Consider the following 25,987-nt stretch of genomic DNA (forward strand, 5'->3'; position numbering starts at 1 on the left):
CATCAAACTAAAAGAGGGGACTCTGATTCAAAAATGTTTGGAACCTTGGATTTTAGGGATGCTTCTCAAGGTCTTTTACACAGATCACTCTTGGGTCATGAAGATTATCTAAGATGATCTGTAATGAATTGAAAAATGCAAATCAGTTCTTCTTTTCTGTCAGAATGATATATCAGAATGATATGGCTTTCTTTTTTTATGAAAGCCTAAGCGTTACTTTCAAGTAACTCTTCCAAGTAACCCTTTTTTATGAAAGCCTAAGGGTTACTTCCAAGTAATCCAAGTTAGTTGTAAAGTCTTCTACAACTAAAGATTTATTAACTAAAAGTAATGTGATTTGAATTTGAATTTGCTAATTCAGTATTTTCCTAAGCATTCTGGCTGCCATGCGATTGATTGGCAATGTTGTATACCTGCCCCTGAAAACACCTGGAATTTTACAGTTTCAAGGAATATTTTTTTTTCCAGTGCTTCAAAAGTCTTGTCTTGAATTGGTCATAGTTTTAAATTGCTACTTTTCTAATTGCATGTATGGAATTACTCTTGGCTGTAGTCTACGTAACATTTAGGGATTTTTTTTGGTAATTGCTGCATTTTAACCATTTGCCATTTTGCTCCTCTTCCACTGTTTTGTTATTGGTGAGTTCTTTATCCACTAGAAGTAAGAGCATAAGATTATTGGTAAAGCTCAGTGTCCTTTGTCCATTGTAAAAGATTCTCAAAAATTTTGAGAAACAGAGAATTAGTTAATTACTTATATTCCTTTCTTTTTAATTCAATCTATTTTTTTCCACTCTGTTCCATTCTATTCTAGTCTATTTTGTTCTGTTATAATCTAGTTATAAGTAACACGATATTAAATCAGAAGTATAAGCCAAGACTAGATGTCAGAAATGTCAGAAACAAATTGACCTGGGAAGCAGAAATTTCACAGAAGATCCAAAAGTCAATAATAGGATGCTTATAACCTTCACCCAATTCAAACAATTGAAAGGGCCAGGTTGTTGATGGTTAGAATAGGATTTGTGAGGAAGATTTCTTTAATGAGTTCTCTGCTATTGGGAAAGATGTAGAAATGCTTCCCTCTTCGCCTCAGATCAAAGGAAGATAGCTTCACCCTTGGAGAGCTTGAAGTTAGGGGGCTATTGGGAATGGAATCTAGTTCCTACGTGAGAGGTCTAAAAGGTTAGAAGGTGACAGATAAGCTGAAGGAGAGGAAGCTGTATAGGTTTCAGCCTTTTCTCAAGTAATTTATAGGAATAAAGGCCTAGTGAATATTCCATGTGAACCAAATGTAACCTACCTGTATTTGTAAGCATGATTGGACCTCAGGAGACAGAAGCTGGAGATGTACCAACAAATTTCCAGGGGCTGTGGACATTGTAAAGGAACCAGAGTTTCATATGTCCATACCAAGGTTGTGCTAAGTCTCCAGCCATGGTCTTGGCAAGAGGTCCCTGGAGAGCCCATGAATGTGCTCACAGAATAGAGTCAGCTCTAAACACCTGCCTGGTCTAGTGAGTGCAAAGCCATCCTACAGTAGTACTAGTCATAGAGGAACTTTGCTGTTCTTCTTAGCCTTCTTCTCTCCCTTGCTCCAGCTCAGGAGTCCAAGGTAGCCAGTTGAGGGAGGGCAAACAGGAAATGAAAGAAACATCAATCATGCCCTCCTCCCCCATCACCACCCTTTCTAAGCTCTGCAACAAACCCAAGGTTGGGAAGAAACTTTATCTTTGTTTTAAGATTGATGTGTATTATATGTGACCAGACCTAAGACACTGGCATTTTAATGTTATCACACGATGTTTTTATTAACTAAGAATGACTGGAAAAGTCCTGATACTCTCTGAAAGATTGAACTTGGGACAGAAGATAAGTTTCTCCCACTGAATATATTTTAAAGAGAAAGTAAGGGACAAAATAATTTTGCTTTGTGATAATACTCCCTAAGTTCTATATGTTCACTAATTTTATAATTATATAATTGTTGGAGAAATGATCTCAAAATCAGTTGGTGCAAAGTTTAATTGTTAGTATATTTTCAATCAAATTTCAGATGGAGAGAACATTCTATCATATATGACTGTTTTCTGAAATATCAAGTCATATAGTCATATATAGGCATCATAATTGACTCAAAAATTAATTTCTGCTCATTTTTTAACTTTCTTATATAATAAGACTCTTCTATCTGTACATTTTGCTTTACGTTTCTATTTTTGATAGATTCTCTGCAACCTCTCGAAATGTTGGAACATTTTCCATGCTAATTTTTTTCAAGGTTTATATAGAAGCTGAGTGATTCTAAGATGGTAAATTCCAATAGTTTGTTTCGGTAGATGATGACTTATCTTAAACATTACATTCTCTTGTACTCATTTGTTTTAAATTCATAGCAACTAAGCAACGTGTGATAAAAGACACTGAACATCAGAGGGTTTGTTTAAAAGAATTTGTTTCAATTAAAAGTATTTGGGGAAAACATGCATAATTTTTATGTTTGATTTAAAGCATATTTAAACATGTTTCATCTGTTTCATTTCTGTATTCCCAGATTAAATTGCAACTTTACAAATTTGTATAACCACCAGAAGATGATTTGTTATACTCTATAAATCCACAAGCTGAAAAGACAATGTTTGGTATCTTTGGAGAAATGTGCCACAGATCCATTGTAAAATCCAGTCTTCAACATTTTCCTAATTGCTTTAGTTTCCTGACCTTATTAGGTTTTTTTCCTCAGACCTATTTTGTTTTTGTTTATTTGTTATTTGTTTGCTTATTTTTTAGGTGAGCCTGATCTTCATAAGAATTCAGAAGATCTAGTAAGTGCCGAAGAAAAACATGCTGAGACACATTCATAGGTTTGAAACACCTTAAAGGCTTCTGTCATTTTAAACATGAGAGGTAATTTTATTTTTTAGATGCGAAATTTATTTCTGAAGTGGATGGTTTGTAAAATATCATTAGAAACAAAGTTATCTTACTTAAATGTCCTCCTGGATTCTTCTTTTAAATCTCTATTTTCTGGATCAAAACATTAACAGGTAAGCTTTAAATATTTAACTTTTAAATTTACCTTTTCAAAGGATTCTTGACTTATTCATCCATAAAAATTATATTTACTGAGGCCTTTTAGTCCTTTAAAAATAATAAGCTATATCCTATGGGGAGGTTTAATCCTGGTTTCTTCCACTATTCCATAAAAGAAATATGAATGTTTTATACCAATTTCCTTTTCTACATCATGTAGGAAATATGAACGTTTACACTGAGTGATAATAACAAAGCAAGTACATATTATGAAACAACATCAATATTTGCTAAAATCCGTGGACATTTGCATCAATGATTCCCTTTTTAAAAATTCAGCTTCTACAACCTAAGTGTCCATCAACAGATGAATGGATAAAGAAGATGTGGCACATATATACAATGGAATATAACACAGCCATAAAAAGAAACGAAATTGAGTTATTTGTAGTGAGGTGGATGGACCTAGAGACTGTCATACAGAGTGAAGTAAGTCAGAAAGAGAAAAACAAATACCGTATGCTAACACATATCTATGGAATCTTAAAAAATAAAATTGTTCTGAAGAACCTAGGGACAGGACAGGAATAAAGACGCAGACGTAGAGAATGGACTTGAGGACACGGGGAGGGGGAAGGGTAAGCTGGGATGAAGTGAGAGAGAGGCATGGACATATATACACTACCAAATGTAAAATAGATAGCTAGTGAGAAGCAGCTGCATAGCACAGGGAGATCAGCTCGGTGCTTTGTGTCCACCTAGAGGGGTGGGATAGGGAGGGTGGGAGGGAGACCCAAGAGGGAGGAGATATGGGGATATATGTATATGTATAACTGATTCACTTTGTTATACAGCAGAAGCTAATACACCATTGTAAAGCAATTATACTCCAATAAAGATGTTTAAAAAAAAAATCAGCTTCTAGGGCTCACCTTTGATCTACCAAATTACCAACTCTGGGACTGATGCCTTAGGAATCTGAATTTTTAATAATTCACTCTACTGCTATTTCTGTACACTAAATTTGAGAACTACTGTCTTGGACCAACAGAGAAGGTGCAGGCAGTTAGAAGGGAGTTAGAAGGGAGGAATGTGTTTTTTATAGTAGAAATGTCTTAGTATCTCCTTAAAAAATATATAAAAATGAGTCCTGCTATCTTGTACCTTGATGGTAGGGACAAGAGAAAATGCTGCAGGTACCACGTCAAGCCTTTGATATACTATCAGTAGCTCCTTAAATGTTGTTTTAGATATGACACAGTTAAAATGTGATTAGCTTTCAAGATGATTCATTTCTCAGTATTCTTGAGTTAGTTGTAAGACTCTTTAATTAATAATAATAGTTTCATTAATAGCAACTATCAGTGTCAGGCACTGTGATGAACATCTCATATGTATTATCTCATTTAGTCCTATCAACAATTCCAGAGTTAGTGACTGTGATTACTATTTTACATAGGAATTGTAAATAGAAATCAAGCCACAAAGTTGATGGAAATTTTAAAAACCAGCTCTGTATTAAACAATTTAAAGATATTGTCTCATATTAGCTACAGCAATTTTTCTGCATACCCTCCATCCAAACTTTAAAGATACATAAATACACACATGCACGCATGCACGCATGCACGCACACACAGAAGAGACAGGAAGAATTCCAACTGATTTAAAGAATATCTATTACCTACTGATAAATCCCTTATTTTTACAAGCTATATGAAGTCCAACATGAAATTGCCATTCAGTGATTGATGCCTATATATGACTAAAACATGATCTTCATTTTCATTTGGATTTTATTTCAGGATAATGAGAACAGCACTAAAATATCCTAAATCCTCAATTTTCCACAAACCTATATTCTCCTCTTTCAACACACACTTGGAAACAGGCCATTTTATGGACTCATATAAGAGAAGAACATAAATTCTGAACTAGTAATTCTAGCCAAATAAATACACTCAAAGTTGCTACCAGAGATTTTGGCCAGTGCTTCTGCCATTGCTCTTCCTCCACAATTTGGCCTTCTTCAATCAAGCCAGAGAAAATTTTAAGACAAAAATTTGGACAGTTTTAATTTTTCATCAGTTTGAACCCAGTTACTGCATAGGCAACTGTGCAACATGTGTGCAGAAAATGAGGCATTTTAAAATTTTACTTTCTTGCTTTGTTTTATACAAAGTGCTGTAACTACAGTAAAATTTTCAAGATGTTAAGTAAAAGGAAAGCAAAAACAAAATTATAGAAAAATATTTTTTGCAGCTCTGAGGCTATTTAGATTGTCCTTGTTATTTTAAATCCATGGGAACAAAGTGAGAGCCGGGGCTGCTCAGAAGCTGTGGTTGAAGCCCTCTAACAACAATGGAGCATCAGAGCCCTGGCTCTGTGACCTGAGGAACTCTTTATTGTAGCTCTCAAGCTGGGAAACCATGGTGAAACCTGCCCCTGAACGCAGTGGACCAGCCTGCATCCATCCCTGTGATTTCAAAGCACTAATGCATCACCTACATGGGCGTCATCACAATGCAAGTCACACATTACCTACGATCCAAGATGACAAGAACCTCCAGCCATTGTTGGAGACAGACACTAGAACTGAGAATGGAATTTGCCTTCTGGGGTGTTGATCCCATCAGGATGTAACAAAATATATCACAGGCCAAGGGATAAGTGACAAGAAGTGTGTGCGTGTGCGTGTCTGTGTGTGTATTCAAAAATGTCTATGAAAATGGAATCCCACACTTTTCTGTACAGATAATGTTATTTGACGTGAGTTTATAATTTTACCACACAGAAACAAACTGCAACGCTTGGAGACTCTGCTTCCTTGTCATGTTTTGCCTGAGCATGTGCAGAGCCTTGCCTTTGCTCCAAACTGAAGAGCTACATTTATTTGTTATTAGCTGACAAGAAAGGTCAAGCACAAGTAGGTGTTGTAACTTTTCACTGTACAAACTCTTCAATGATTGTGAGACTAAGCGAATATGTCTTTGTGAATGGTAGAATTGGGTGGAAAAAATTAAGAGTAGCCATCAATTAAAGAATAAAGTGAAGGTGGGTTGTCCATCCTAATGAGTTTTCTGTTGCACATGCTTCTTCCCTGGGTTCCACAATGCTAAGCAATATTTTAGAAATGGATGCAATCACAAGCTTTTAAGTCTAAGTAGTGGGATTTTATAACTCACAACTTAGATCTCTTTTCATGTGTAAGCCATATTCTATATGCATATTAGGTATGCATTTTAATTTAAGATATATTTGTGCATAGACTGTGTATAAGATGCTTTTAAATGTTCTGTGAATAAGTTCCTTAGATTTTGTTTCACCTGAAGCATATGTAGAACACAGCTAAATAATTGAATTGTATCATAGACATTATAATGCAATTGATATTTTAAATGTAAGCAGTAAAGATTGATCTATAATGATGTGTTGGGGGAAATTTATAGATACGTACATCATGGTGACTTTTTGTCCTACAATGGATTTCTTATTTCTATTTATGGAGAAACTGCAACTACTGCTTTTAACGTCTTTTTTAAGGTAGCTATTTACAAGCTAGAAAATATTCTGCATTTAAGATTAGAATATGACTGTCAGGGAAGTCTAATTACTATTGTTCCTATTTGAGCCAGGTGTCTCTCAGTAAAGCTATAGAGTCTCTCAACAGAGAAATAAATTGAAACACTGCTTCTTAATTGTCATAAGAAACATGTCCACTTTGTTCCTATTAATACTTTAAGAAATATAGACTATTACTAAAAAAATAGAGGAATATAATGAAGTCATTATTTTCTGTATATGGGGTTTAACCTAATTTTCCAGGTTATGTAATTTATAAAGCGCTGTGACGGAACTTCCAGGGGAGTGGAGAAAACTCGCTCCATCCCTTCAGAAGAGTTGTCACGCTATTGATGCACTTTTTTTCCCCTAATCTCCCTCCCTCACTCCCTCTTTTGCTCCTTCCCCTCCCTTCTCTCCTGCTCTCCTTTGTATCTTCCTTATTCCTTCCTTCCTCTCTCTAAGACAGGCACTAACTCATGTTAATTAGCGGGAAGTCAGAGCAGAGGGTACCAGTGCCCATCCCTTCTGCCAACATCAATGTTGAATCCATCCTAAAGAGAGGGATGGATGAATTTGGCTGCTGAGCCTTAAAGGGCCTGCTTTGCATTTGTATCCTCAGCTACTCAACATATATCTAACAATTTCATATGCCTCTTTATTTAGCTTGTATCTCTTTTATTTAATTTTTAACATGACAAGCTACAATTCTTGTGTTTTTATTCTGCTGTAATTCTCTGTATTTCCTATTGTATATGATTGTTAAATAAATCATACTTGAGGGAAAATATCATGAACCATTTGGTGCCTGATGTAATTCAATTTGGTGGGGCATTGAAAAGTTGGCAAAATCAGGGAAAGCCAGAAGTACACCATCTTGAAAGTTGATATGAGTTCAATCAGAAAGTGATTTTTGCTCTATGAAAGAAATGTTCACTGAGAATTTATTATTGCACCTATTATTTGCATACTCCTGGCTAGATGCATGGCACATATAGGATTGTGGAAACCTGAATCTTTCCTCTAGAAATTTCCTATTTTATAAAGGAGATAATCTATACACATGAATAACTAAAATGCCACATGTGAAAGTAACCACGTGCAAGTAAAATGCACCTCCGGGTATTAAAGGAGGTAAAACCTGCCTCCATCTTCAGGGCTTCCAAGAAGAGTTCTTGGAATGGATGGCACATGAGTTGATGTTTCAGTAACAAATAATAAACAAAAGCTCATATTCATTGCCTATTTTCTATGTACAGGCTCCAGGTAAACACTTAACAAATATTATCCCTAATCCTCAATAATCCAGCAAAGTGGGTATCAATATGAGTAAGGAAACGAAGTCTCAGAGAAAGAGCCTTGTCTAAAGCCATGTGGGTCTCAAGCAGCAGATTCCAGACTGGAATTGGTTCTAGAACACTGACACCAAAGACCTCTTTTTCTTTCTACTACATCTGTGTAGGATGGGACAGAAGCACAGTGGAAAGGACAGCTCTGTGAAGAAGGACAATGTGAATAAGGTAATACCAGAGAATAATACAGAAGCAAAGAGTGTCAAGTCAAGGTGAAGACCTAGAGAGTTTTAATTGACTGAATTAAGAGTAATCGGCACAATGTGTGTCACCTCTCAGGCTGTGTCTCTGTGATGCTAAAGCATCTGATGAAACTGTAAAAATTTATCTAGTCAGCAGATACATGACACTTAACTGAACTTTTTACTTTAAATGTGATTCCATGATAAGTTTTCACCTAATATCAAAAAGCTTTCAAAAGCCACATTTTAATTTTGAAAATAATTTAATTTTGTTTAATGTAGATATAAAACACATATTTCCTTTGGAAGCTACATTAAGCCTTGTATCTTCTGTTTAATTGCTTCCCTAAATATCACAAAGTTTATCCATCCTTTAGTACAAGCCTTAAACTACAGTGAAAACATACATTTTAGAGTCAAAAAACAAACACCTAATGATGTCCCATGTTACATACATGCAATTTCTTTGGAGGGAATTCCAAATACTTAAGATACAAATCCCATGTATGGACCAACATGTATATTTAAAGCTCTTTTGGGGGCTATTTGTCCCTTAGTAACGTTAATAAATGTCTAGGTTATTTCCTTACCAGTTGTGATGGTTGGAGAGCTTCCTTTGCATCTCAAGCTGATACCTTTTTATCTCTGATAATTAAAGATTCAATTATTTAGTTCTTTTTACAGTCTTACTACTGCATTACATTATTTGCTGACATTATCTCTTTTACTCCCTGTAACTAACTGCTCTTTGAGAATTTGTTATCCCCATCTATGGATGAGAAACCATGGCAGAAGAAGGTAACTAATTTGTGTAAGATCGCACAGCTATTAAGTTGAGGACCCTGGATTCGAAGTTGGAGTGTGGCTCCCCAAACCACTAGATAGACTGTCCCTGGCCACTATGGGAGGATCGGTCCTGTCTTCTCCACCCACTGTATCCATTATCTTCCTTTTCTAACCTTTATTCCATCCTACGCTTTATTCTCTATCCAGGCACTTGTCCCTAAAAACTACCACTCTGAGAGGACAGAATTTCCAGTGACCAACTGCAGGGGCAGGTGTGCTTTGGTAACCAATTAAATCATGTATTACGGCAGAAAAGGTGCCTTTGATTTCTGTGGATGGAGGAATTATTTCCCATGCTTAATATGTGACCTTAAAAGTTTGCTTTTCAAATAACCACTGGTGTTCAGTCTAGAACTTTGCTACTGAAAGTGTGGTCCTTACTTGGGAACGTCTTAGAAATGAAGAATCTCAGGCCCCATCCAGAATTTTGAACTGGAGTTGGCCTTTTAAGAAGATAACTGGTTGATATTTATACATATCTCTGTTCTATGCAATAATTAGATATTATGGAGATAATCTGAAACACCCACTAAGCACTTAGAGATTAGGTTTTTTCCTCTACACTAGACAAGAGCTCCAGAGTTCATGCTCTCAACACTGTCCTACTCCCTCAAAACTAAACCAAACCAAACCCCAAGAAATTGCTGAACTGGACACAGTCTATGATTTCTCCAGTTGTTGAGAACCTTGCTATGGCATAGCACTTGGGTCAACTGAAAGTTAAGTTATATTGTTTCTATTAAGTATTAAAGACCCATTTCCTTTTTTCTGCTCAAACAGCATTGCATGGTTTAGATCTTTACGATCTCACTTGTGTTCCACATTTGGCTTCTCTGCTTCTAGCTCTTTTCAATTTTTCTTTTCTGCATACTGTTATTATATTAAATGTCCTTAATTCATCTTTGGACCTATCACTCTTCTTCTCAAAAACAGTTTCTCCCTGTCTACACCAGGGGTCAGTAAACCTTTTCTATAAAGAATCAGGAAGTAGATACTTTAGGTTTTGCAGGCCACATTCCATCACACTGTCTCCTCTCCTTTTCGTCCACCTCCTTCTTCCTCTTCATTTTCTTCTTCTTTCTTCTCTTCCTTTTCTTTTTTTTTTACAACTCTTTAAAAATGTAAAAGCCAAACATAAAAACTATGTAAAAGCCATTCTTAACTTGGGGGACGGGAGTGGCACACAAAAACAGGCCATCTGGCAGATTTGGCCCCTGGGCCGACACCTGCTTCCTTTTCAGATCAAGGAGTTTGTACCCTAGCATGAAAGAGAGAGGTTGCTAGTGTAAGTGGCTGTCATCGCTAGGAGCTCTAGCTTCCCCAGGGCCTGTGTAGCTACCCTGAGGATAAGGGAGATGATGACTTCCAGTACCCCTGTCCCCCATTCACGGCCCACAGAGCAGTTTAGCAAGGCTGACTACAGCACTGGTTCTCAACCTGTAGCAGGCATCAACATCATTTGGAGGGTCTGTTAAACTGCAGGTGCTAAGCCCCACCTCTCAGAGATTCTGATGCGATAAGTCCGGGGTAGAGCCTGAAGCGATGCTGATGCTATTGGACTGGAGATCTCACTTTGAGAACCACAGGCCTACATGTGAGTAAGGTTTAAACCCTTTAGCATAATACTCAAAGCCCTTCACAGTCTAACCCCAGCTATCTTTTTTGCCATAGCTTTCGCTACACCACTCACTACTCCTGGATCTCTGCTATGCCTCTGCACAGGACGCCTCCTCTGTGTGGATCTTGCGTCTCCCTTTGCCATCTTTACCTGTCACTGTCCCCCCTTCCTCCAAGGACCTGAGCACATGCCAGCTCTCCCAGAAAGCCTCTTCACATCACTCTGGTCAGAACTCTCAGATCCTCTTTTCTGGACGAACACATCTCATACCCCTCCATGCTGGAACCTTGCAGCTCCCCATGTCATATGTTTGCTGCCAGATTTTAAGGTAAAGAAGCACTTAGCCTTACACATAGTAGGTATTCAGTAAATATTTGTTGAATAAATGAATATGAATAAATAACTGAAGGCAGGAAGGAAAAGCTTTTTCTTGTTTGTCCTAAATGTTTGATATATGATTGAGTTAATCCTTTCAGAGAACATCTCTAGTTAATTCAATCAAAATGAGACTCACTTTTCAAGCACTTCAGGTCTACATAATTCCAAGAAACCGTTTATGTTTTTTCTCAGAGCAGACAAATGGGGAGTGCATCAATTCTTAATTAATTCTTAACAGCATGCTAAAAGCAAACCTGAATTATACGAGAAAAACATTGTCTCCCCATGTGTCTCATGTCTACCCTTGGGAGGTGGGTCTGCTGGTGCAGAGATATATTAACTGTAACTAATCTTACCTTACCAACTTTGCTAAGGAGAAAAGCTCACATTTCCTGGTTGATTTCCTATAGCCTTGATGATTAATAGTGGGGACCATACAAGCTTTGGAGCAACAGTGACCTCAATTGTCCTTGGTAGTTGGTAGTTGTTAAGCTTAACCTAACCTCTCACCACAAAGACTGATAGAGTGATAAAATAATAATGAAGAATATTTAAAGGATCTAGACAGTACTTGACACATTGTTGGTTCTCAGTTAACATAAGTTCACAATATTATTTTATATTTATATTTTATATTTATCCAGATGCTGTTATTTCTCGTTGAGTTCTTCTGTGGAAGACCTGAGGCAAGAAATATCTCACCCGAGGACTGAATCTGGCCCTTAGTTCAGTTTCAGACTTTGTCGGTAATGGTTTCTGTGATCTTGGACAAGCCTCAATTTTCTCACCTATGAAATGGAGATAGTAAGAGTACCTATTTTATAGGATTATTAGAATGATTAAATGAAATGGCCCATATAAGGTGCTGAGAATATTGACTGACACATTGAAAAAACTGAAATAGTATGAACTATAAAAATAAGAATCTACCAGGAGCTCCACCTGCTTCCTTTAAAATTAACTCATGCTTATAGTTGCACGGTTTTGACTTCGGTAGCAATATCCTAGAAGTCCACGTAATGGGGAGGTTGTTCCATGTAAAGAGTAGTCCATTTGTTTTATAACAGAGATCATATCATTGACTTCAGCATTTATGTCCTTGCTTTAGAAAGACAAAACTACATATAGATATAGATATATTGAAATACATGTCAATATATATGATATATATAGAGAGACAGATAGCTATATTGATATATATCATATAGACATTCGATTTTAGGGAAATTTTTAAAATGCAAATATTAAAAAGAAAAATATTAGCATAAAGATAAAATAACAATAACTTCTAGACTTCCTGGATGACATGTTAAAACGCATGATTAGACCATCCAGGTGCACTTAGAAGCAACAATAGCAGTTTCTCAAAAAAATAAATAAAACAACAACAACAAAAAGTGCAGGCACACACCCCAGCAAACCCCAGCATTTCACAGAGTCCTTATTAGCAAAATAAAAAAGCCTTTCTTTGGCAGAAACAAAAACGGAGAGGAACTTTGATAATGTGGAAACCATGTGAGAAGAGCAGATGCATCCACTATATGTGGTAAGTCAGATGCCATCTAGAAGCCAAGTGGGTCAACATTGAAACCATAATCTTCCAAGCCACCAGAGACAAGAGGGCTGCTAGAAATAACCCTGGTGCAAAAGACACATTCAGATGGAGATGACTTGGCAGCCGTGGGCAGGAACTTACTAAGAGCAAGTTGTGTGGCCAGGGATGGGGAGAGAGAAGGAGCTGGCCTCGCCTTTTCCTGGGGCTCTCTCCCTCTGGCTCCTTTCTCTTTCCATCTCCCCTGGCGCCATAGCCCTTCACCTTTCCGTAGAGATAGCCTCCCTTTCTTCCTTTTGTCTAGTTTGTTCTAGCTTTCCCACCTAGCTTTCCCTTAATAGAAAATAACATGGAAATGATAACTTAGGGAAGTATTTATTTTAAAAAGTTTTAATTCTCTGTGCTTAATAGCAAATGGGTTAAATCTCTTCTCGCTTTTTAAAAAAAGTTTCCTTTTTTATTTCAGTGTGGTTACATTATATATATGTACATATATGTTTGTACCCATACGTATTTTATATACATACATATAGAGTCTCCACACACACATATATCCCTCAATAGAAAAAAATGTTGACTCCACATTACACAATGAAAAAAAGATTTTTATGAGTTAAGTAAAAATTTATTGATTTTGACAATTGTATTTTTCTCAAAATATTGCATTAAATTATTTTATACCAGTACAGCTTTTGGTGGTTTATGATGATAATGTCTAATTTTTAATACTTTTCTGCCCATATTATGAAAAATTATTTTTTTTAATTTCATTTAGATATCAACCAGCTCCAATAAACTACTTCCTATGAAAACTTTATTTATACTGGCAATGAAAATGGATAGCTCAAGTTTAGTATCATACAGAAGTTCAGGGTAATTATACTAGTATAGCATGGTTAGTAGTAGTGTAATGAGTAATATAATTCCTATCTTAGTCATAATTGGCCTTCATGTCAAATTTTAATCGTTAGATTGTTGAGTGTTTTCAAAAGCAAATAAAGGACCCACATAATGTTTAAAACACTGGACAAATATAACAAATAAGTGACAATTTCAAAATAGGAAATCTATGTCCCATTAGGGCAAAGAAGAAAGTGAGAGCAACATCTGGTAATGTAATTAGTACGATTAGGGAAACACATCCACAGAATTTACTCTGCAGGGGAAATGTAATGGGAAACCACCCATTTACTGCAATGCCTTGGCAAGTGCTAGCCTCTAAAACATAAAGAAGAGAGAGGAGATATTCTCCTATAATTCTTTAAGAGATGTTCAACCATCTCCAAGTAATTTTTATAAGGTTCTTATTGTTCCACTGCTTTGATTCATACAAAGCCATGTTATACCTTTGCTACTGTAACTGTACTGTGGCGGAGGAAAGTTATTCTCACCTCTTAGGGTTCCTGGTTGGGTCTAAAAATTAAACTGACAGAGACAGATTAATAGGAAATAAGTATGCAATGTATTTAATATAAGTTTTACATGACACAGGAATCTTCATAAGGAAATGAAGATCCGAAGAAACAGATCTGAGTGTCTCTGTGCTAGTATTTATGAAGTATGGACAGCTGTGGAGGAATATGACAGGTTAAGGAGTGTAAGGTAAGTATAGTAAACTGGGGGAAACCTAGCAAGGCCTCTTTGTTTGGATTCTTCTCAGTCCCTTTGTCTTCAGAGACAAAGATGCTCCTTTCCTCCAGGTATAGGGAGGACACCTTTCACATGAGTGTTTTATAGCCTGTTTCAGGGGAGAAGGACAGTGGGAAGGTCACAGTGAGCCTCCGGCTTCTGTTTTCTCAAACTCCTCCAACTTACAATATTCACTATGCCAAAGTGCCATATTTTGGAGTAGCGTGTCCTGAATCCCATCACTACTTTTGAGAAAAAAGGATTTTTAAATTCCAAGGAAACTCATTCCTCAGTTAGCTTGAGGAGAGTATCAGTTAGAATGTTCTCTTTGGTTCCTCCTTAAGCAGCATGTTGTTTTTTTAATACCATGATATATATAGTATATTCTACGATTATGCATTTAGGTCTGAGGTAATTATGCTCATTTACATTATTTTTACTTTCTCGGCAATACAAAATCTGGGAGATGGTACCTGAAAATTATCATTCCTCAAATTCTGGGGGTTGGGGAGTGCAGAGAAGATGAAAGGTAATAATAAGAAATAGCAATTTGTGAAATTATTTTTATTTTACAATTTATTAGAAATCAAGAAAAAGAAACAACTTAAAAAGATTGATGTCTTGCTCTCTAAGAAGATACCATACATAAGATTGTCATACATTTGGCAATTCTTTTTTTTTAAGATATTAAAGGTTATTTTAAGTATAGATTTAAACATAGAAAAGATTTTTAAATGAGCCAAATACTTCAAAAAGAGTTTCAAATTTGATTTTTTATTGGCCATAGGTCATTTTAGTTTGAAGCCGATGCCAAAGAATTAAACTCAGATTCCTCTTCCCATCCAGCCTCATTAGCAAAATTATCCCCGTGTGCTTCGTGTGTGAAATGTAGAAAGCTTACTTCTAAGTGGATCTATAAAGCACTATAAGAAAACGTAAAACTCTATTGTTCTTAAGGAGGATGTGTTTTTTCATCCTAAAAACGATTACAACTTCTCAAACAAATCATAAGCTAGTGGAAGAGTTTGTTGGACTATGGATTCATTTAGGGCCACTTTCTTTGGACTCTAGTTTCCTGAGCCATAAAATGAATCCTACCTGTCATACATATTTAATGTGATTATTAGCTGAGAAACATAGGTGAGGCCACTTTATTAATTGTAAAGAACTAAACAAAGAGTTACTAGCAAGATGGCAACAATACTAGCCTTTTCATTTTTATAACTCTAACAGTTGAATCAGTAGTTGGTATGTAGTAGACTATCTATATATATGTATTTGTGGAACTAAATTGAATCAAGACCAATAGAATTTGAAAAAGAAACAAAGGAATAAAAAAATACAATGTAATTTGAAAAGCAAGCAAGAAAATATATTTAAAAGCCTCCTTATTGTAAGAGAAAGCTTGTATTTCAGAACTAGAAAAACTAAAAATGAATCACTTAAAATTTACTCAAATTCAAGATCACACTTTTGGTTATAGAGAGAAATAAATTAAAATGAAAAGGAAGAATTTGGCAAATAGTGCAGCATCAATGATTAGCAAAAAAAAATGAAGGAACAATTTCTGAAAAATATGTCAGTATTTATGTATAACATATCTAAAGTGCTTCAGAAAGCAATCCTGGAGAAAGAAAATAACACACGATGATGGAGCTGGAGGTGATGGTGGTGATGGTATTTGTTTTGTGTTGGTATTTTTCCAAGCTCAAGTAGGAACACAGCAATGACAAGTCAGCTTCTGTTTGTTATCAACTCATTTTGCACCTGGAGGAGAAAAAGAAAATAACTAACTACTTCAGAACACAGTGGAAACATTCCAGAGAATTTAATACCGTGTCATGTAAATCTCTGCAAAGGGAAAAATCTGTTAAGCATCACTTAATGGCAACAAACTTGTATGCTTAAATAGAGTATCCAATTAGTCATTTGCAGCAGGAAATTTTTCCTGGAAAGTTTCCTTTTAAATCTTAAAACAAACAAACAAACAAACAAACAAAAACTGATCACCATTTTTTAGATCATTTTCTAAGGATAAGTTGTAAAAGAAAACAATTGGTTACAATGCTAAGGTTGTTACCTACATACATACTATACATGCATACATACGTGTATGAGTATTTCTAACTCAGTTTTGTTCTGTTGGCTGTCAGACAAGCATGCAAAGATACACCTTTTCTCTTCTGATTCCATCTTCCCTTAATGCTGCTGCTTTCTGTCTGTTCCCACCTCTTCTCTCCTTTGCTGCTTGCCTGCAGTTCCTGAAAGAGTCAGAGGGAGAAACAAAGATCTTAGATTCAGAAGGAGCCTCACATGATCATCTGGTTACCCCTCCCCCATATCATTCTCCACATTTTTACTGAATAGGAAACTGGGTCCCAGAGTAATTAAAGAACTTCCTCAATGTCACACAGTTATGACAAAGAGGAAATGACACGCTCTGCTACATCACCTCTTTCTATTTCCTTCTAGGAGTTTATCACTATCTGAAATGATCTAATTCACTTATTAATTTACATATCTATTGACAGACTTCAAATACTAGAATATTCATCCATGAATTTAAGGACCTTAACTATCTTGTTAACACCTGTGTCCTCAACACAATGTTTAGCATGTCATAGGCATTCATACATATTTATTGAATAATAAACTAGAATACTGGTTTCTTGTTTCCAATGTACACTTTTATAAACTACACCAAATTATCCCATGAAAAATAGTATAGAATAATTAAGGATGCCTGACTTGTTCTAATTCACACAGCAGTGAAAAGATGCCCTCCGTCATTTTCCTAAAGCTCTTCTTCCTCCGAAATTTAGTTCTTCAGAATGTTATGATAATAACATATAAAATCTAATAATTTAATTTCTTTAACAGATTTCACATTTCAGTAACATAGACATTTTTAATGATTAATATATCTGCTGGAGCTTTGAAGACTGGTTTTTGGAATCAAAGACTTGGAAAACTAAGGATATTTCTTCCTCCATCCTCCTTCAGAGAAATCAAATGCTCAAAATTACATGTAAGCATAAACACTTTAATGTAGTTAGACAAGCTTTTCTATTATCAGTTTGCACTTTACACTGTTTGCTTTTAGATGTGGGTAAAGAAACAGAATTTTTAAATCAATACAATATAACTGGTTTATTTATGAATTCATAAATCCATATTGCGACTAAATAAACTCTGCAATACTTGCACTTAAGTTATTTGCTATGACAATACTCCATACCGGTGTTTCCAAAACTTCACTCAATGGCGTATCACTTTTGTGATTTTGAGGTACCATTTCTACTATGGTTATTTAACATTTTTTTAAAAATTGATTTAAAATACACTAACACTTTAAGCTTGTCTCATCCTTAGCAACAATAGCTTAGGAGCTGGTGATTATGTATCTTTTCTAATATATAATAGTATTTATAAATATAAAAAATAAGTATAAAAATAATTTGTCCGTGGCTAACCTAAAATAATGTTTCCACAATATAGAAAGCATTGGCATAATTGAATTAAAATTTTAAATGGATGGTGTAAACTTTTTTGAGAATAGAAAATAGTCTGAGAATTTTGTTTTTTATAAAGATGCTTACCTTGCACAACTCTGGGGTTAGAAAATCACGGTTTAATAGAAAGAACTCTGGCCTAGAATCCTGCTCTGCCCTTCTACACTCTCTGCTTCAGTTTCTCATGTTTAGGGGGACACAAAAAATACTCAGCTTGTTACTGACCAGGATTCTTGGCCTCCTTCATCAAATGAAATTGATCAGAGGCCAGACAAGAAATTCAGGCAAGGCTTTATTGGGCCACCTGCTGTGGCAGGGTGCAGCTAGAACAAACAACAGGTTCCCTTGCTTGCTGGCTGCGGAGAGGGTTGGGCTCGTTCCTTATATGGAATGAGGGTAGGGGTGTGTCCAGGGGTCAGGCCAGAGGGGTGGCTTAGGTGTTTTGCCCACCCCTTAGGTGGTGGTGTGTGCAGGGGGCATGTGCAGTACCCCGCTTTTGCTCCAGACTTTTCAAAAGTGGCAGTTGGGTTTTTTGGTCTCTTTGTATCTTTTGTCCAGAATTTGCCCCAACTGCCCAGACATGCAGTTGTTTTTAGTCCCATACAGTTTCTTTGTATTTTGTTGCTTGAGGAGAGGTGTGTCCAGGTGTAGGCACTGCAGCACTGCAGCAAAGGGTCCCAGGTCCCAGCCTGTCTCAAACTTATCCACCTGACTTAATCTTTCTCAGATTCAGCGTACACAATTGAAGAGATACAAGAGCGAGCGGCCAGGATGATGAGAAAAGATTGGGAAGAACTGGTGATATTTTATCACAGAGAGGAGACCACTTAGGAGATGACACCAGAGTGTTCTTCAGTATCTGAACAGCTGTGCCATAGGAAAGGAGGTAAAGTATAGGAGAAGGAGAGAGTTTAACACACAAAAGAACAATTAGAGCTCCTTGTCTGGGTTTGGGGTTCAGCTGGAGCTATTCAAGAATTAGAGAAGCAATCAATCACTTGTCTGTGCTGTTGGAGGGGATCATGAACTAGAGAAGGTTTGGATAGATAGTCTCAAGTCCTTTCTCATTCTAGTAATAATAATTGCACCAGTTATTAAATGCTCATTATGCTGGGCTAAACATTTTATAGGTGTTTTCTTGTTTAATTTTCAAAATAATGCAATACGGGTAGGTATGATCGTACTCATTTTACAAATAGAGAGACTGAGTCTAAAAATTTGGTAGGTGTTGAATTTGAACCCAAGTCAGAGTGACTCAAACCCTGTCTACTAACTATTATATTATATTATAAATGTTGTCTGGAAAAGATAAAGGTTTTGTTCTGTTTTGTTTTGGTCAGAAACTCTCTTTGCCCATTCAGCCAAACGGAAGCCAAGTTGTCATCATGAAAAAAATTTTGTTGTAAACTGTAATTGTGTGAAAAGGAAACTGAAAAGCCATTATCTCAGCTGGTTTCCTTCAAATTTCTGAGAAAGTCAACACTTTTCCAAAGGAAAACTTATGCTTTTAATTGTGATCTCTGTGTTTTGAGAGTGGAGAACAGAATAAAAGAAACCAACATTTCTGAAGGAAAACTTATTCTTTTAATTTTCATCTCTTTTCATTTGTAAGAATGGAGAACACGATGGAAGAATCCAGAAGCCATTGTGTTTATTTCCCCATGTGTTTTTTGCTGTTACAAAGTCAGCAAAAGCTTTTCTTTTGTTTGTCTGAATCCTTTTGAAAAAACATTTATAAAAATGTCTGTTCATGGGAAGGGAAGGGCAATTTTATTTTTTAGGGCCTCAGGGTATCTCAAATTATCTCAAGGGGTGTCCGGGATGTTTTACAAACACAAATAATTCAAAATCACTTAAAACAAATATGTGTCTTAATCAGATTTTAAGTAGGGAGAAACTTTGAAAATCAAATAAACAGTCACAGCAGGTGGTATAGAAACACAGCAGGTGGTCTAGAAATTTTTGGTGAAACTGGTTTAACAAAAACAAAACAAAACAAAAAAGGCCAGGGCAAGGGAGGGAGAAGAGAAAGGAAGGCAGGAAGGATGAGAGGAAGGAAAGAAGCAAAGAAGGAAGGAAGAAAGGAAAAAAGAAGGAAACTTGGAACAAGTACTCATAAATACTTGAGATACTACTTATCAATGAGTTTTGCGTTTATTTTCTTGGGGAAAATATACTAAGGAAAATTATCATTATCTCTATTGTATTGGCTTATGGATTCACGCATTTCTTTTAATCTCTATATTATAAAACTCACAGTCAAAATTAAAAACAGTACTTTTACTTCTTTGAGTCCTGATTTTACGATCCCACGGTGGATTTTGCATTTGATTTTTTTCTTCCTATCTTAATTTACCTCTTTATTGACTTTTGAGAAATCTTTTCATCTTTAGTTTTTTAATCCATGAAACATTTGAACTTCACTAATATCATTAATGTGGGAAGCAAATTGGGCATTCCTCCACCTCTACTAAATTATGTGGTGTAGATACTTTACATTGAAATGCAATAAATAATTGTTCAGGATGCCAGAACTTTGAATTATCAAAAGCCATATTCAGTAAATACACATGGTCTTGTAAAACCTTGCTTTGTACTGATGCTTATCTTCTCTGCCAGTTCTGTAGGGGAGAAATTATCTTTCCTTTATTTTCATAACACCCAGCAAAGTGCCTTCCTAGAGATGAACCCATAAAAAATAGTTGTTGAATTAACGAATTCATGAATTAATGAAATTTCTTATCTTATGATAATAGGAGATTTATAAAATCTAATGATTCATTAAAGTGCAATAGGAAACACCCCATATTTCCAGTAATAGCAAAAAATAAGTGACAGGGGAAATTTGGCATATTTTATTTTAGATTTATAATTTTTCTTTCTTAATAACTAGTGGAAATGATGGAAAATACACCTCTCACAGCTTAAAAAATGAAGAGAAATCTGTGGTTCTTTAATCATTAACGTGTTGTTGGAGGGAAAAAGATGTTTAATATCTAAAGAGTAATACATTTTGATCTTTTGAATCAAGAAATCTGGCATTTCTCCATCATTCGGAAATAAATACTATGTACCATTCTGTATACAGCAACAGGATAAATGCAGGTCTTAAAAGTTTCATTAAACATTCCTCTGTAAGTTAAACCCAGACACACACTCATGTCTAAATGTATTTACTATTTATTTTTTACTTTTAAAGTGATGCTATTTACATTTGACATTAGAAGGCAAATCTTATCAGTAGGACATCAGGGATTAAGCTGGGCAGTATTAAAGTTAGAACACTCACATGTTTGCAAATATCTATGTTGTTAGAAAGAAAATCACTGTTGTAAAATAAATACTTATTTTTTAATTGTAAGTAATATGGAACGATCTGTAGGTAGTTCTAAAGTTCCATCAAGGGGCGCTTCCCAGGAGGTGTATTACTACTTTGTGAGTGTGGAGAGCAGAGATAGAAGTCAAGCAGTGGTGTTCCATGGGATATTCAGAAAAGTTAATAGTTCAGTTATTCCCAAGAAGACTTCTTGCTGCAGACCCGTTATTAATGGTCCTACTGCTCTTCTCTCTCGTTCACGCCTTCTTCTTCTTCGGGGAATGCTGATTCATTCTGGCCTTTCATATGCTTAACCCCTGAAATTATAAAAATTATGCTCAATTTATTTCTGGCAGATTCACTGCTTTGCTGCAAGAGGTAAAGAAAATGAGTGGAACGTTTTCACTGGTGTATATGTGTTTTCTCCAAGGATCTCAACAATCTAATCTTACATAAACCTTTTAATTCACTGAGGAATAAAAACACACCCAGCCCAATTTCCATTCGAAACAGAATGTCTTTTATAGTAATTAAATTTTCTCCATTAAGAATTGCATCACTGCCTATTAAAAACCTGTTAACTAAAAATCTGCTCACAGGCTCTTACTGCCCCTCCTCAGGAGCGAGGAGGTGTGTGTGTGCCATTTCTGTAACTTTCAAACAACAAAAGAATCAGAATACTGTTAGTCTTCTTTAGGAATCAAAACATACAGATTTGATTCTGAAACTTTTGTATTAAAAATTCTTCAATCACTTCCCCCAAAACCTACACAGAGGAAAACCATTGGCACACCTTTGCCTGATATATAGGCTATGTGACCTGGCCTCTCCCTACCTATCTGGCCTCATTTCCACCAGCCTTTCCTGCTTCCCCCTTTCACAGTAATTTATGCTTTAACAATACTAACCCGCTCTTCCACATTACAGGTCACTCCAGGCTCCCTCAAGCCTCCATGTCTTTCTCATTCTATTCTCTCTGCCGAATGGCTTCTTCCTACTCACCCACCTGATAACCTCCCACTCATCCTGATAGCAGCTTGCCTCCTCTGTGAAGGCTCCCCCAGTTCCCCAAGTAGACCTAGCTGGGTCTTTCTCATATTTCCCCCTGCTCTTGGATCACTTTCTCTTGTATCAATTACTTTATAGAACAGTATTTGTTTACATATTTTTCTCATTAGAACAAACTTGCTGATGTCAGGATTATGGATGGGGTTTCACTTTGGGGTCCCAGGCACAGAGCCTGGCAAACAGTAGGTGCTCATTAATATTGATTGCATAAATGATTGATGGAATTAATGAGGTGACACTTTGGTATATGTCTTTGGCAGTTCCACAATAATGTATATTCAGATTGTTTTCAAAATTAACTGAAATTTGGAGTATAAATCATAAGGCGACTACTACAATCATTACAAAATTATCTTTCATTTCACTTGGGTCTATTCTGTTAAAACATCATATACTAGCTGACACTCTGCATATAGTGATGTGTAACATGGAAAAGTTTACAGATTTTTATATTTTAGTAAATTGGTTTATGAGATTTTTCTAAATATTACTGAAAAACATTGCAGTCAGAATTGATAACTGAAAGGAAGTCACTGCTCATGTTTACTATGAAACAAAGAAACTAAAAAAAGGAAAAAAACAGAGTGGGTTTGCATGTATTGCAGTCAGCAACCTCCGAGTGCCATTTGGCAAGGAATGACACCCCTGGACTTGGTTGATTATCTTGCAAAAATATTTGATAAGTTGTAATAATATTTAAATACTGTAATTTCATCTGCAAACGCAGATCACTCACAATCACCACAGAGAGAATTTTGTTGTTAACAAGTGGAACTTATTTCATCATGTTATAGATTACACAGGAGAAAAAGAGGTCTAAATGCTAAGAAGGAAAAGGAGTTCAATGAGCATCCAATCAGTCACTCTGCCGGAGTCTTACATACCTGGGTCACTAAACCTCACAACTCCACGAGATAAATACCTGGATGGTGAAATCTAGACTTCAAGAAGATAAATGATTTGTTCAACTTTACAAGGATAGTGTTGTTCTAAAAGAAGTTCTGACACATCATAGTCCCTCAATGCAGACTGACTGACTGACTGACTGACTCACTGACTGAGTGAATGAAGCATAAAGTTCCATTGTCAGGAGACCCCAACTCATTTTCACCTTTAGCTTTTTGGATGCTAACCTAGACTCACCTATCAATCTCTAGGATTTATTGTGGTTTACAGTACCTACTAATCTGGTTCAAACCATCTTGGCATTCCCTCTGAAGTATTAAAGCATAGTAGTCATTCAGCCACCTGCCACTGTTTCCTGAGCTAAAATTGTCTGCACCACCCAGGATTTGCAAAGGTTCTACTGCCTCCAGGGCTCATCCCTTTTATCCTCAAAGTAACTACAGAGTAATGCAGTTGTGTTCAGACAATTTTCCTTAAATTAGGTTTAACTTAATGCCAACATTGATTTGTCTATATGAGGGAGTCAAACATTTAAAAAAATGGTAACCAAATGTCCAACTTATTAAACCAATAATCATCCACTTCCCATACTTGACTATAGGTCTACTCACTTATTTATTTTATAATGATAACGGCCACAAAGTTATACGAGAAAGCCTTCTTTAAAGTAAAATCACTCACTTGAGCAAACCTTGGAACGGGCTTTTCTCGGTCTTATTTGAGTGTGGCATTATCTATTGCCAGGTGAAAGATTTTGATGAGGCAGGAGTAGGTGACATCACAGAGCTGTTCTGCCGAACCTCTCTACAGGACCACAGATTCCTTGGTTCCCAAAGCAGTTTACACTAACGTCATCTTTCCATTGGATAACGGATGGTTGATTAATTTGTGCTTTGAATTTTTCTTTTTTCCTTTCAGCAATGTTTGTTTGGTTATAGATGCAATAAATGCTGAGATTAATGTGTGAAGTCTGTGAGAACTGTCTAATAATTTTTCTCCCCACGCCCCTCCTCCTATCCCCAAACACACATATGCCTTGTATTTAAATTTTCTTTGAAGCCTCATTCAATATTTGAGTAATTCTGGAGGTGGAGGAAAGTAACTTGCTCTGGAGGTGTTGGTGAAATTCTCAGATTCTCCTCTTCTGCCAAATGCTAACGAACACGCAGGAAAACACCTCACCTGCACGTGAACTGATTCCCAGCATGTGGCAAAGGGCCTCCTGGAGCAAGAAAAACACAGGCAGCCCTGCACTTGGGCAGAAGGCAGAGGGATCCTCAAAATGCACGGAGGCTCTTTTCTCCGTAACAAAATGAACATACAAGAAAAGGAGCCATATATAAGACAAGGATATGCGGTATGAATACATGAAGGAGTGAAGAAAATAGAGTTTGAGGAAAAGAAAGTAGACTGAGTAAAAGAAGGAAAGGAAAAGAAAGAAATGTTGCCCCTGCACAGAACGTTATACTCGTGCTCTTCTCCATTCTGTAGATCAGGAGGTTAATTTAAATGTGAGTTGGATGAAGTTGTAAAGTGACTGAGTGAAGAATTATGAATAATTAATCCCTAAAGGGAGGCTTACATTTGGCAAACCACACATCAATATGTTTATCGATTAATTCAGAGGGGAAAAAGGCAGGTTTATCACATTTGTAGATGACATGAAACTTGGAAGAAAAGATGACATGATGAGTGAAAAACTAGTATTCCAAAGAGCTGGAAAGATGGCCTAAGCAATTAAGGTAGAGGTCAAAGGGAGTTTTGTTTTTAGGAAGATTATTTTGGTTCTAAAAGATAGAGAATGAGGACAACCTAGATTGAGTATAGTTAGGGATTCAGGTGACCACAATTTCAACATGACCCAACAGAGTCACCTGTTTGTAGGAACAGAGCTCTTGGCAGTGTGGGTGGCATTTCTAACAGGAGAGTCAGCAGTTTAAGAGAGGAAACTTCTCTCTAACCATGTGTTGTTCAGACTTTTCTGGATTATGCTGCCCAATTCTGGATTCTGCATTTCAAGAGTTCCATTGAAGGAAGTAATTGAGATTAAAAGCAGTTTTATGAAATCTCTTCCAGAAGAATTGGATATGAAACTGCACTGTTTAGCAAAATTAAGAGAGGACAAAAGAGGCTGCCATTGAATTCCTAAAAGCCTGGAAAAAGAAATAAAATTTATCTAAGTGGCGACTGAGAGCGGCAATAGTGTCAATAGCTGACATTCATGTGGTGAGGGCAGAGTACAGATCTTCCTAGATTTACAGTGGGGTTACATTCCAACAAACCCATTGAAGATATCATAAGTGGAAAATGCATTTAATACGCCTACCCTACCGGACATCATAGCTTAGCCTAGCCTACCTTAAACGTGCTCAGAACACTGATGTTAGCCTGTGGTTGGGCAAAATCATCTAACACAAAGCGTATTTTATAATAAAGTGTGGCATATCTCATGTGATTTATTGGATACCATACTGAAAGTGAAAAACAGAATGGTAGTATGGGTACAGAATGGTTGTAAGTGTACTGTATTTGTTGTTTACACTCATTACCCTGTGGCTACCTGGGAGCTGGCCTCACTGCCCCGCCTGGCATCACGAGACCATATCCTACTGCATGTCACTAGCCCAGGAAAAGATCAAAATTCAAAATTCGAAATACGGTTTCTTCTGAATGCATATTGCTTTTGCACCATCGTAAAGGCAAAAAATCTTAAATCAAACCATTGTTAAGTCAGGGACATTTGTATGGCTCAATATAAAGAAGAAAATTTCTAAACTCTTTATGTTTGCCCAGCAATAAGCATGTGAGTGAGCTCCCCATCACTGTGTGTGTCCAAGTCAAAGCTAAATTTCCATCTCAGACGAGAAGGAACCCTGGATTGAGTAGCAGGGCAGGCTCACAAGCTCACCAACCCTGAGATGCATTCATATACAAAGGAGATCTTCTTTCCTACTGAAAATTTTGCTTTACTCTGAGTACTATAAGTTACAAAAAAGTAATTCTAACTTTAAATGACTTAAGTGGCCCAAATCCA

At 36.4% G+C, this 25,987-nt stretch overlaps 2 protein-coding genes across 13 annotated transcripts in view; one reads left to right on the forward strand and one right to left on the reverse strand.

Annotated features, from left to right (window-relative positions):
• The window catches only part of PDE1A (phosphodiesterase 1A), a 360,718-nt gene extending 340,850 nt beyond the window's left edge, over positions 1–19,868 (forward strand). For 4 of the 11 annotated variants that reach the window (XM_029224820.1, XM_029224821.1, XM_029224822.1 and 1 more), the window contains 2 exons: positions 2,791–2,825; positions 2,925–3,497. In XM_029224820.1, coding sequence (XP_029080653.1) covers positions 2,791–2,825; positions 2,925–3,044 — 155 coding nt within the window. In that variant the 3' untranslated portion in view covers positions 3,045–3,497. The other 7 variants (XR_003793874.1, XR_003793878.1, XR_003793877.1 and 4 more) reach the window with 6 other exon arrangements.
• Positions 19,869–21,216: 1,348 nt separating this feature from the next.
• PPP1R1C (protein phosphatase 1 regulatory inhibitor subunit 1C) overlaps positions 21,217–25,987 on the reverse strand; it is a 127,099-nt gene continuing 122,328 nt past the window's right edge. For both annotated transcript variants that reach the window (XM_029224828.1, XM_029224827.1), the window contains exon 5: positions 21,217–21,296. In XM_029224828.1, coding sequence (XP_029080661.1) covers positions 21,217–21,296 — 80 coding nt within the window. The remainder of the gene's footprint in view (positions 21,297–25,987) is intronic.

The sequence above is a fragment of the Monodon monoceros genome, unplaced genomic scaffold, assembly GCF_005190385.1.
Source record: "Monodon monoceros isolate NGI ecotype Baffin Bay Population unplaced genomic scaffold, NGI_Narwhal_1 Super_Scaffold_16, whole genome shotgun sequence".
Lineage (NCBI taxonomy): Eukaryota > Metazoa > Chordata > Mammalia > Artiodactyla > Monodontidae > Monodon > Monodon monoceros.